Source organism: Hyla sarda, chromosome 6, assembly GCF_029499605.1.
Source record: "Hyla sarda isolate aHylSar1 chromosome 6, aHylSar1.hap1, whole genome shotgun sequence".
Lineage (NCBI taxonomy): Eukaryota > Metazoa > Chordata > Amphibia > Anura > Hylidae > Hyla > Hyla sarda.
The window spans coordinates 156,688,976-156,701,180 of record NC_079194.1 but is presented as its reverse complement, the minus strand read 5'-3'; the positions used below and the strand labels follow the sequence as shown (position 1 = coordinate 156,701,180).

General features: G+C 42.9%; 1 protein-coding gene across 3 annotated transcripts in view; it reads left to right on the top strand.

Annotated features, from left to right (window-relative positions):
* PHKB (phosphorylase kinase regulatory subunit beta) overlaps window positions 1–12,205 on the top strand; it is a 297,465-nt gene that overhangs the window by 21,440 nt on the left and 263,820 nt on the right. For all 3 annotated transcript variants that reach the window (XM_056525638.1, XM_056525640.1, XM_056525639.1), the window contains one exon: window positions 10,493–10,582. In XM_056525638.1, coding sequence (XP_056381613.1) covers window positions 10,493–10,582 — 90 coding nt within the window. The remainder of the gene's footprint in view (window positions 1–10,492; window positions 10,583–12,205) is intronic.

The following is a 12,205-nucleotide window of genomic DNA, read 5'->3' as shown; positions in this document are numbered from 1 at the left end:
TTCTCCAAAGTATCAAAGAGACGTTCCCAATCCCCTGAAGGGATGAAGCTCCCCCACTCATCAATTTCCCTGTTTGATTGACAGTCGGCTAGAACCTGAGTCCTGTTTCTAAATCGCACTCTTGCGCAAAATTTGTATGCATGGTGCAGGATCAAAATTTGGAAAAAGGGCTTAGCAATGGTCTCAACACTCCCAAAAAATCACCCATTTGGTTGACTAGACATTTGTGGTGAAATTCCACTGCTGTACAAGGTACTTTATGATTCTTTAGTCTATGGTACAATGTGTATAATCTCCATGACATAATGTGTTAAACCATATTATACACAACTGTTATGCAAATAATGGTGGAACAATGAATCATTACATTGTCATGTGACTTCATTTATTTAGGGTTATCTGATAAATTTCTCCACCTCCTGTTCTTTGAGGTCTTCTGTCACTTTTATCCTCTATGTCACTCCAACGATAAAATCTATCATTTCCATATCCTTCCTCATTACAAAACTGTCCAAAACCCAAAGTATCTTCTTAAAATCACGTTTTATCCCACAACAAAGCAATTATGTCTGTAAATCCCCTGCTGACATGAGATGCGTATCACACGGACCGCACAGAGGGAAGTGTGAATTATATGACATTCAATTAGACCAGAGACCTTACCGCTCAGATTTTTAATAGCGCCTTTGAGTAAAGATGTGCTGCTCTGCCCGTCATCCCCCACATCAGATCAGATGCAACTTATTACACATTCTTATTATAACCACATTTTCAGAATATCCACATAATCTGATCTACACTATATATATATATATATATATATATATATATATATATATAAAATGTATATAGTATACAAAAAAAGAGGATTGCAACAGCACACATTGGTCAAAAAATTAAGACTCTTGGCGCACTTTTTGATCAAAATGTGTCCCCCATCCACCACGGGGAGCTGGCCTCATTTAGGATGGTACCCTAGCACAAATTCTGAGCCTAACGCTCAACTATCCACTCACCTCTGTTGGGCATATAGCCTCTGACTGGGTGACATGCTGGATCCATTTAAAACTCCACCTGTGAAAAAGGGGGAGGGTGCACAGCTAAAGAGGGTGCCATTTCCCCCTGAATTGTACATACAAGAAAAAAGAAAGATAGCCAGCACAACAGCCTAATACACGGGTGCACACTGCCATGGCAGATACAGAGTATACAAAAAAAGAGAATTTTTTATTATAAATTATAAGATTTTTTTTCATTATTCTTGTTTTTTTTTTTTTTTTTTTTTTTAAGAACTGTAAGTGTAAAAAAAAAATAATTGAAGCAGAATAACGGTCAGTTAATTTTTTTTGGTACAAAACCATGAATCTCCTGCATAGATATATCTATAAAATTGGGCCTTTTGCTGAAGACCACTATAATCTGATACCAACTGGTTGCCATGCAGTGTATCCTTATCAACCAGGCTGTCAGATTGGATTGGTACTGCACTAACAGAAAATAATGGGACCAATTAGTTGGACCTTCCTATTTGCCTTTTCAGGCTGCAATAAAAATCATCAGATTTTATTTTTAGTACATTATAGTAGAGAAACCCTTAATGAACAGACAGTGTTTTATGTATTCCAGTGACATTGCCTCTTCTATGAGCTGTGCTTGGCATCTGCCACTGTGACTGATGGACTCTCCATAGTTAATATTCAGGTGTCTTGGTGAGGGATGACTATGTTTTAGTGAAGTGAGCATTGTGTCGCTTCTCTGTGGGGAGCTAATAATAACTGTTTGTTGTTTTATCTGTTTGTATTTTATGGTTCTTGCTCTTGTCATACGTTGAGATGAATGGTCTGTGGTTAGTGGCAAAGGGGGGTGCACAGTGCTGGGTGGAAAGACATTACAAGGACACTGTGCGCTGATCTGGCAACGGCCTCTTTTCTCGCCCTTGTTTTCCATTTCCCCACTGTCCCTGATTACTATAATTATGGACACCTCAGAGCGGACATGCTGCTGTAGTCACTTTAATATACAGTTATCCCATAAATCTGCTCTTAATACCTACAAAATTAAACCACTGTCATGGTAGAAAGTCCCCACTCACATGGTCTCCAGTGGTCTCCAGTGTCCACGGAGATGGTAACCTAGCGGCAGTTCTGCATGGCTCAACAATGAGGCTGACATACAGTCTGTATGATACTTCAGAGCTGTATTTACAATTCTACAGCTTTAAAGCGGAAATATCCCAGCATCCTTTGCTGCTTCTCAGTGTTCCCTGGTAAATTGTATTTTGGGAATTGTGGTACTAACAAAGTACAGCCATCCAATGTAGAAAAAAAAACAAACCTAACTGACCCCCATTATTGGAGCTCAGCTAAACATATGATGGTGTGTGTGTAGACGAAGTTGCTGTCTGTTTTCAATAACAGCCAGCAGAATAGTGAGACAACGGATGTTATACTCTAAAGCTGCAAACTCTGGATTAGAGCAGGATAAGTAATATATGTACACAGTAACCCCCACTCGCAGAATAATGAGTAATAATAATTATGTGACTCAGGATCAGTACTGGATAAATAATATAATGTGAGTACACAGTAACTCCACCAGCAGAATGAGTGCTGTTTTAAAGTACAATGCAGGCTTTAACTTGGGATCAGTATAGAATAGGAAAGCCAACAAGTGTAAGGAGAAATGACTCACTGAATTTTTGGTCAAATAAAATCCACCTCACAGTGCTTATTGATAAAGGAACAATACTGTGCAGGGTGGGTGCCGCACTGCACAGGACCTTTCCTGTATCAGTAACCAGTGCAAATCATGCTGGATCTTATTTGAGCAAAAAACAGGTGAGTGCCAAATTGATGTGGCATAATTATACATACAGCACTGGTAGTGCCGACTTTAGCAGTCTTATCACTGGTTTGATAGGATATGTAGTGTATGTACACAGTGGGGGACATGTATCATTATTTGTCTATTGTATACACAGTTTTACCCCTTTACACTTCTTGTCTATTGTACACTCTTGCTCAGAATTTACTAAGGCTGTACACTCCTTTTGATAAATCTTGTGCAAATATAGAAACACCCCCCTCGCTCTACTGTACACTCCTTCTCTACCTCACAGGAAAAGTGGACGTAGGGATTTTGTTTTATTGCTTTGAGGTCGGATTCCATTGAGGTTTTTTGTCCATCAGCAAAAAACGCCAAAAAAACTGTCCCAGCTTTTTTCTGCAATTTATCAGTTTTTCTTGCGTTTTTACTTGCGTTTTTGCAGGTGTGTGGAAACAAAAAAATTTACTAAACTTTTTGTTGTTTTTTTTTCTTCAAAAATTTAGATACGTGAATGCGGAGGGCTATGTCAGATTTGGTGGATTGCGACAATGAACAGCATTTTTTTATGTCAATAAAAGGGTTAACGAGGGCTGTGGGTGAGTGTTTAAAAAAAAAAAAGTTTGTTTCAATGTGTTGTGTTTTTTATAATTGAATTTTCAGGCTTAGTAGTGGAAGGTGTCTTGTAGACAGAATCCATTACTAAGCCGGGGCTTAGCGTTAGCCCCCAAAACAGCTAGCACTAACCTCCAATTATTACCCCGGTACCCTCCGCCACAGGGGTGCCGGGAAGAGCCGGTACCAACAGTCCTGGAGCTTCAAAAATCGCGCTCCTGGGCCTAGTTGGTAACAGGCTTGCTTTCTTTAGGCTGGGGAGGGCCAGTAACAATGGTCTTTGCCCACTCTGGTAACATCAGGCTGTTGCTACTTGGTTGGTATCTGGCTGATACTGAAAAAATTAGGAAACCACACACTTTTTTTTTAAATTTATTTATTTAAAAAAAAACAAAAATGCATAAGGTTCCCCCTATGATCAGTTTAGCCAGATACCAACCAAGCAGTAACAGCCTGACGTTACCTGGGTGGGCGAGGACCATTGTTACTGGCCCTCTCCAGCCTAAATAATGCCAGCCTGTTACCGGCTAGACCCAGGAGCGCCATTTTTGACGCTCCGGGCCTGTTGGTACTGGCTCTTCCCGGCACCACTGTGGCTGTGGGTACCAGGGTAATAATTGGGGGTTAGCGCTAGCTGATTTTGGGGCTAACACTAAGCCCTGGCTTAGTAATGGATTCCGTCTATAAGATGGCTTCCACTACTAAGCCTGAAAATTCAATTACAAAAAACACGACACATTAATCACTCCCCCACAGCCCTCGTTAACCATTTTATTAAAAGAAAAGAAAAAACGCTGGTCATCGTCACAGTCCACCGAATCTGACGTAGTCCTCCGCATTCACGTAATGAGAAGAAAATAAAAATAAAAAATATGGGTTAGTACATTTTTTGCGCTCTCCCCTGGGAAGAGCGCGCATAATGCAGCGTGTTCCTAAACAGAGATCCTCCAGTTGTTGCTAAACTACAACTCCCATCATGGGGGGGCAGTAGTTAAGCAACAGCTGGAGTCTCCCTGTTTGGGAACACACTGCTCTGTTCCCATTATGCAAAATGCATAATGTGAACAGTGATCTGTCCCTCTGCCATTGGACTACTACTCCTATCATGGGACAGAGTCTGTCCCATGATGGGAGTAGATGTAGTACTGCAGCGCTGCTGAGGGATGGCACTTGCACATCCCCCGTCTGCGGGACTTTTAGGACTACTACTCCCATCATGGACAGACTCTGTCCATGATGGGAGTTGTAGTCCAGGGGCTGAGGTGCAGATCGCACCGGGTCATTCTGCAGAGACCCCCTACGATCCGCATTTAAGTTAGGAAGCAAGGCAGTACATGCGCCTACATCGCGCTGCCCGCGGCTTCTATATACACTGTAATAATTCATAATCCCCAGGAGAGGGGTGCTCTGATTGGTCAATAGCTATTCACCAATTAGAACTCCCGTGTTCCGGCGGCGGCGATGATTAATTATGACAGTGTATATAGAAGCCGCGGGCAGCGCGATGTAGACATATGTACTGCCTGGCTTGTTCACTTAAATGCGGATCGCAGCAGATCATTCTCTGGAGATCCTCTGCGATCCGCATTTATTAACTATACAATGCGGCGGTACATGCGTCTACATTGCAGCTTCTATATACAGCTGTCATAATTCATAATCGCCGCCGCCGGAACACGGGAGCTCTGATGGGAGAACAGCTATTGAGCAATCAGAGCTCCCCTCTCCCGGCGGGGATTATGAATTATTACTGTGTATATAGAAGCCGCAATGTAGACGCATGTACCGCCGCTTTGTATAGTTAATAAATGCGGATGGCAGCGGATCTTCAGAGAATGATCTGCTGTGATCCGCATTCATTAAGCGGTACATGCGTCTAAATGCCCCAAAAATTTGTAACCTTATTTCTTCTGAGTATGGAAATACCCCATGTGTGGACATCAAGTGCTCTGCTTGCGCACTACAATGCTTAGAAGGGAAGGAGCGCCATTGATCTTTTGGAGAGAGAATCTGGTTGGAATACAAATCGGGGGCCTTGTGCATATACAAAGCCCTCCGTGGTGCCAAAACAGTGGACCCCCCACCATGTGATCCCATTTTGGAAACTACACCCCTCACAGAATTTTATTAGGGGTGCAGTGAGCATTTATACCCCACTGGCATTTGACAGGTCTTTGGAACAGTGGGCTGAGCAAATGACCACTGTTTCACAGACCACTGTTCCAGAAATCTGTCAGACACCTGTGGGACATAAATGCTCTCTGTACCTCTTATAACATTCCATGAGGGGTTAAGTTTCCAAAATGGGGTCACATGTGGGGGGAGGTCCATTGTTCTGGCACTATGAGGGCTTTGTAAACACATGTGGCTTTCAATTCTGGACAAATTTTCTTGCCAAAAGACCAATGATGCTCCTTCGCTTTTGAGCATTGTAGTTCGCCCGCAGAGCACTTTAAATCCACATATGGGGTATGTTCTTACTCAGAAGAAAAGAAATGGGGTTAAAAAATTTGAGGGGGGGGGGGCTTATATTCCTATTTTCCCTTGTGAAAATGAAAGATTTAGGGTAAAACCAGCATTTTAGTTAAAATATTTTTTTTTCCATTTTCCCCTCCAACTTTAATGAAAATTCTTCAAACACCTGTGGGGTGTTAAGGCTCACTATACCCCTTGTCACGTTCCGTGAGGGGTGTAGTTTCCAAAATTGGGGTCACATGTGGGTATTTATTTTTTTGTATTTATGTCAAAACCGCTGTAAAATCAGCCACCCCTGAGCAAATCACCAATTTAGTCCTCAAATGTACATCGTGCGCTCTCACTCCTGAGCCTTGCTGTGCGCCCGCAGAGCATTTTATATGGGGTATTTCCATACTCAGAAATAGCGTTAAATTTTGGGGGTCTTTTTTCCTTTTACCTCTTGTGAAAATAAAAAGTATGGGGCAACACCAGCATGTTAGTGTACATTTTTTTCTTTTTTTTTACACTAACAAGCTGGTATAGCCCCCAACTTTTCCTTTTCATAAGGGGTAAAAGGAGAAAAAAAACACCAAAATTTGTAGTGCACTTTGTGGCCCTAAACTGTTTCCTTGAAATACGACAGGGCTCCAAAGTGAGAGAGCACCATGCGCATTTGAGGATTAAATTAGGGATTGCATAGGGGTGGACATAGGTGTATTCTATGCCATTGATTCCCAAACAGGGTGCCTCCAGCTTTTGCTAAACTCCCAGCATGCCTGGACAGTCAGTGGCTGTCCGGAAAAGCTGGGAGTTGTTGTTTTGCAACAGCTGGAGGCTCAGTTTTGGAAACACTGCCATACAATATGTTTTCATTTTTATTGGGGGGGCAGTGTAAGGGGGTGTATATGTAGTTTTACCCTTTTATGTGTTAGTGTAGTGTAGTGTTTTTAGGGTGCATTCACATGGGGGGGGGGGGTTTACGGTGAGTATCCCGCTAGGAGTTTGCGCTGTGGCGGAAAATTAGCCGCAGCTCAAACTTGAAGCAGGAAACTCACTGTAAACCTTCCCGTGTGAATGTACCCTGTACATTCACATGGGGGGGGGGGGGGCAAACCTCCAGCTGTTGCAAAACTACAACTCCTAACATGCACTGACTGTGCATACTGGGAGTTGTACTTCTGGAACAGCTGGAGGCACACTGGTTGGGAAAACTTCAGTTCTGTTACCTAACTCTGTATTTTCTAACCAGTGTGCCTCCAGCTGTTGCAAAACCACAACTCCCAGAATGTACTGATCGCCGAAGGGCATCCTGGGAGATGTAGTTATGCAACAGCTGGAGGTACGCAACTACAACTCCCAGCATAGCGAGAAAGCCGTTAGCTGTTCGCGCATGCTGGGAGTTGTAGTTTTGCAAGATTTAGAGGGCCACGCTTTAGAAACCACCGCACAGTGATCTCCAAACTGTTGCCCTTCAGATGTTGCAAAACTACAAATCTCAGCATACCCAGACAGCAAACTGCTGTGTGGGCATGCTAGGAATTGTAATTTTGCAAGATCTAGAGGGCCACAGTTTAGAGATCACTGCACAGTGATCTCCAAATTGTACCCCTCCAGCTGTTGCAAGACTACAAATCCCAGCAAACATCTGGCTGGGCATGCTGAGAGTTGTCGTTTTGCAACATCTGGAGGGTTACAGTTTAGAGACCACTGTATAGTGGTGTCCAAACTGTAGCCCTCCAGATGTTGCTAGGCCACTCACCAGCTTCCATAGTCTGCAGTACGCCACACCAGGGAGCCAGCAGCACATCTTCGCTGCCCGCCAATCACCGCCACCGATCGTCGCCTCTGCCACCACCGATGGTAAGTGGACCTTCGGTGCCGTTCACCGACGGTTCCCCTGCTCTGTCTGGACAACAGTGGGTGGGCAGAGCGGGGGAAACAAACGTCCCGCCCCTGATCTGCTCTTGGTCATCCCTACATAATGACCAATAGCAGAGATAGGAGAGGTGGCACCCCTGCCACTTCACTCCTATCCTTTCAGGGGGATGGTGGGTGTCTTGGACAACCCCGATCCCCCTTATTTTCTGTTTCAACGGAGACCCATATGACCTGGAATCGCTGCAAATCATACAGGTACACCCTGGGTCCTTAAGTACCAGGGAGCGAAGGAGTACCTATACGCCCAGGGTTCCTAAGTGGTTAATGAGCGTGCCCATTAAAAGTCCATTCCAACGCTTAGAGATGAGGCCCTTTTAATATGTGCAATAACTTTTAGTTCCTTGGGGGTGTTCCACCTCACTGCAAGAACCCAGGGAGAGCTCTCGCCGTGCCCACTTGCATACACCTTTCCTCTTTTTTTTTTGATAGCCACTCACTGCATAGGGGCGGTGGAAAAGAGGAGATAGCTTACCTAACCCTGAACTCTTGCCATGCTGGGTATAACCCCTGGGCTCATAAGCCTTGTTTACATGTTAACAAAAAGGCTTATATCTCGACACTGAACTATGGTAATAAAAAAGGTATGCCCAGAATCCTGATGTGACCTTACCTAGCCATGGACTTATTTTCACCAAGGTCTTTAACATATATTTTATCCTGTCACATCTAGAGCTGCATTCAATGTGTAGCATTTAGCAAATTATTGCAATAGTAAAGTGTGAACGGCTACCAATAAAACCAGACAGGTGGCTGCTGATGAAACCTTTTACAGATTGTTTTTATTTTTTTTATAAAGCTATATAGCAGATTAGTGTACAGTGCCAGATGTTAGCCACAAATCATATGCATACTGCATCAAATGGCTTCTGTTAAACACATTCACTGAGAAAAGCTAAAATCTCATCTGTGGACTCTTAATGTAAGATACAAAAAGCTAGCTGTTCCATCCAGCAAAAAAAAAACACTTATATATACTACATATACTGCCTAAATGGAGGCCAAATGACACTATTTTGGTCTCTGTGAGTTACTAGAAGACCTAGGTATACATTTAGCATAACATGCACAACAAATGCTAAATGTACACTGCTAAACAATGAGTTTTGCACAACTGTTCTTCACAGCATGCTCTTTTCATTCTAGGAGTTGTAGTTTTGCAACTACTGTATAGAGTTTTACAACTATAGAGACACAGATTGGCTATTCCTGCTGTAGAGCTCCAGAACCTAGGGAGGACAGCAGTTAGATGCAATGTTATAGATTGAGCAACAGAGAACAATAAAACTGCATAGTTGGGTTTGCAGCTCTAGATGTGGCTAAAGTATATGATATGTCCTATGAAGCCACAAGAGGAGTTACCTGGTAACCTTTTTAGCTTTAAGAAGCTACTGTCATCCTCCAGAACACGTTGTGACTGCTCAATGTGCTAGAGAGTCACAGGCACCTTCTATACCTTGTTGGATTAGTTCCAGGCTTTTTCCCGTCTAATTTGACTGGGCACAGAGTCAAGTTTACTTTAAGCCGTCGAATGTTTGTTGCTAGGAAGCCTGTCTGCGATTTGTGCCGAAATTAAAAAGGCAATTAAAATATTAATAGAAAGGCTTTAATTCCTTCAGAGCTAATGAAGCGCTGCATTTTTATTAGGTGAGCGTCTCCGCGACGGAATATTAATTTACTCCTACCAGCAAGTACAGATTCCCGGTACAAATTAAAACATAAATGTTCTGTATATTATCAGTGAAGGATATGGTTTCTTGTATCTCACAGCTTTGGGGTATTTGTGGCTCTAAGTATTGAAATCTGCATGCCATGATGTGAAATCTCAGATACTTTGGTTTCTATTTATAATGATCTGAGCACCTACAGGGGCATCCAGGGTTTTGCTGCTCCTACTAGGTGCCTGATAGTATGTTGGTGCATAGCATATACACTGCTGAAGATTTGTCATGTTTGTAAAGTACAGTTTCTGAGCCAACACAGAATAATGGAAAGAAATCCGTTTTATTCCTGGCTTTTTAGAAAATAACATGAATGGATGTACAGATGGTAAAAACATATGAGGTTACTCACCTTTGGCCTTATGCTGTTGACCACTCCACTAACCTCAACAGCCCTGCCACCAATTTTTTATTCCAGCTATCATAGTGGGTTACTAGGACCTAGATCCCACCCCGAGTGCTATACTGCATGGGGGCTTAAAATCTGTACTGATGTTGTTTTTCAGTGGTGATAGAGAAAAAACTGTGGTTTGTTATTACTAGAGTATAATGTTGCTCAAGATAAATAGGAAATATTTCAGAAAACATGTAGGCAGTTGATGGGGATAAGAAGTTAATAAAATCTTTGTGACAAATATTGCAAGATACAGTACATTGACAGTTCTTGAGCTTCTGATGCAAACTGCTGTTCCCAAGGACAACCAGCAGAATTCTGATTGCAGCTCTGGATGAATCAGAATACAGAAATAGTTAAACATTTTCTACAAAAACTGTAAAGCAAATGATATGCTAAGTTTTATGGAGATTACATATTGACCTCTTACAGATGCCAGCTTTTGATATGCATTAAGTGACCAGGGAATTCCTTATTATGGTACATGTGTGTAATACTGGTTTCTCTCCTCTTACTGATTTTTTTTTTTTAACTCCTCTTCTTTTAGGTTCAGTTTATGAACCCCTTAAAAGCAGTGACCTTCCCCGATCGGACAATGAAAGCTTGTGGGACAAACTAGACCGGTACTACAGAATTGGTGAGTGTTAATGTAGTCCCCCAAACATTACTTTTTAAAATATATACAATGAAATACCTTTCATTTGACACCTAATAATACACAGAAAGAATTATACTTTACTGAAGAGTTTAAAAGACCAGGGGGGAGATTTATCAAGGGATTTAGAGCTGTTCTTTTGCTTACAAATGTTGCACGTGCGCCTAAGCAAATTTTTGTGCGACTTTTGGCAGTAAGCAAAAATGGAAAAAAAAAAGCTTACTAAAGTAAATTTCAGTTTTCACTTTGCAGTGGTCAGGGATTTATCAAGTGCGAAAGTCGTACAAAAAGTCACAACTGCCTCCAAAACAGCGTAAATGTAAGCCAGCCCAAAACTTGCTTAGGAGAGCAGTTTTTTATATTTTCCACTGGGATCTGCGACCAGCGGGAAATATGAAATCATATCTGTACAAAGGAGCCCGGGCTGGGATCACTGTGCACCCGCCCGCGCTCTGTCTTAACCCCACCCAACGGTCATCTCCCAATGACTCCCCCCTCCACCCCCTCATCTCCCCTGGTCATCTCTTCCTCCCCGCTCACTTCTCTCTCCCTCCTGCCTGGTCATCTCCCGCAACCACCGCCCCCCACTTATCTTTTCCTCCACTGCCTGTCCCCCCAGGGTTCCCTGTATTTTCAGTATCAGCCAGATACCAACCAAGCAGCAACAGCTTGATGTTACCAGGGTGGGGGAAGACCATTGTTACTGGACCTCCCCAGCCTAAATAATGCCAGCCTGCTACCGCCTAGGCACAGGAGCGCCACTTTTGATCTCCGGGCCTGTTGGTACCGACTTTTCCTGGCACCCCTGTGGAGGTGGGTACAGGGGTAATATTTGGGGGTTATTGCTGTTTCTGGGGCTAACGCTAAGCCCCAGCTTAGTAATATATTCAGTCTATAAGACAGCTTCCACTACTAAGCCTGTAAAGTAAATTAAATAGTACATTTGGGGGGAAAAAGTTGTAAAAAAATGAAATAAACATATAACCAAGAAAGAAGAAGTGACGCTCCAAATTTGAGCTAAAAAATCACTGTGGTTTAGTCACCCATCATGTGAATGGTGCTACGTTTCGGTCTTCTCAATGAGACCTTTCTCAAGCCTTGAGGGCTTGAGAAAGGTCTCATTGAGAAGACTGAAACGTAGCACCATTCACATGATGGGTGAATGAACCACAGCGATTTTTCAGCTCAAATTTGGAGTGCCGCTTCTTTCTTGGTTTGAAATTCATGGGATATTGAGTCCTATCCTCAGCAGCAGAGCACCCACCAGGACCTGGAGTCCCGAACACAGTGCCGGTTCCTTCCTAACAATAATATATATATATATATATATATATATATATATATATATATATATAGTGACAAGGAAAGGGTGTATCTCCTTGGCTCACTCTGGAGAAACCTTCACCTGGGGCCTAATTAATGAGTCAGCAGAGAGGGGAGGTCTTTATAAGGAAGAGTGTGATCTGGGCTCTCCCTAGGAAACAGTAAGCTGGCTGTAAGGGGGAGACACAGGCCCTGTAGAGGAAACACACAGCCGGAGCTGTGAGAGGTCCAAGTACTGGTGTGAACTGTGAGTAACAGGTTGCAGAAGGCACATGTTTTACT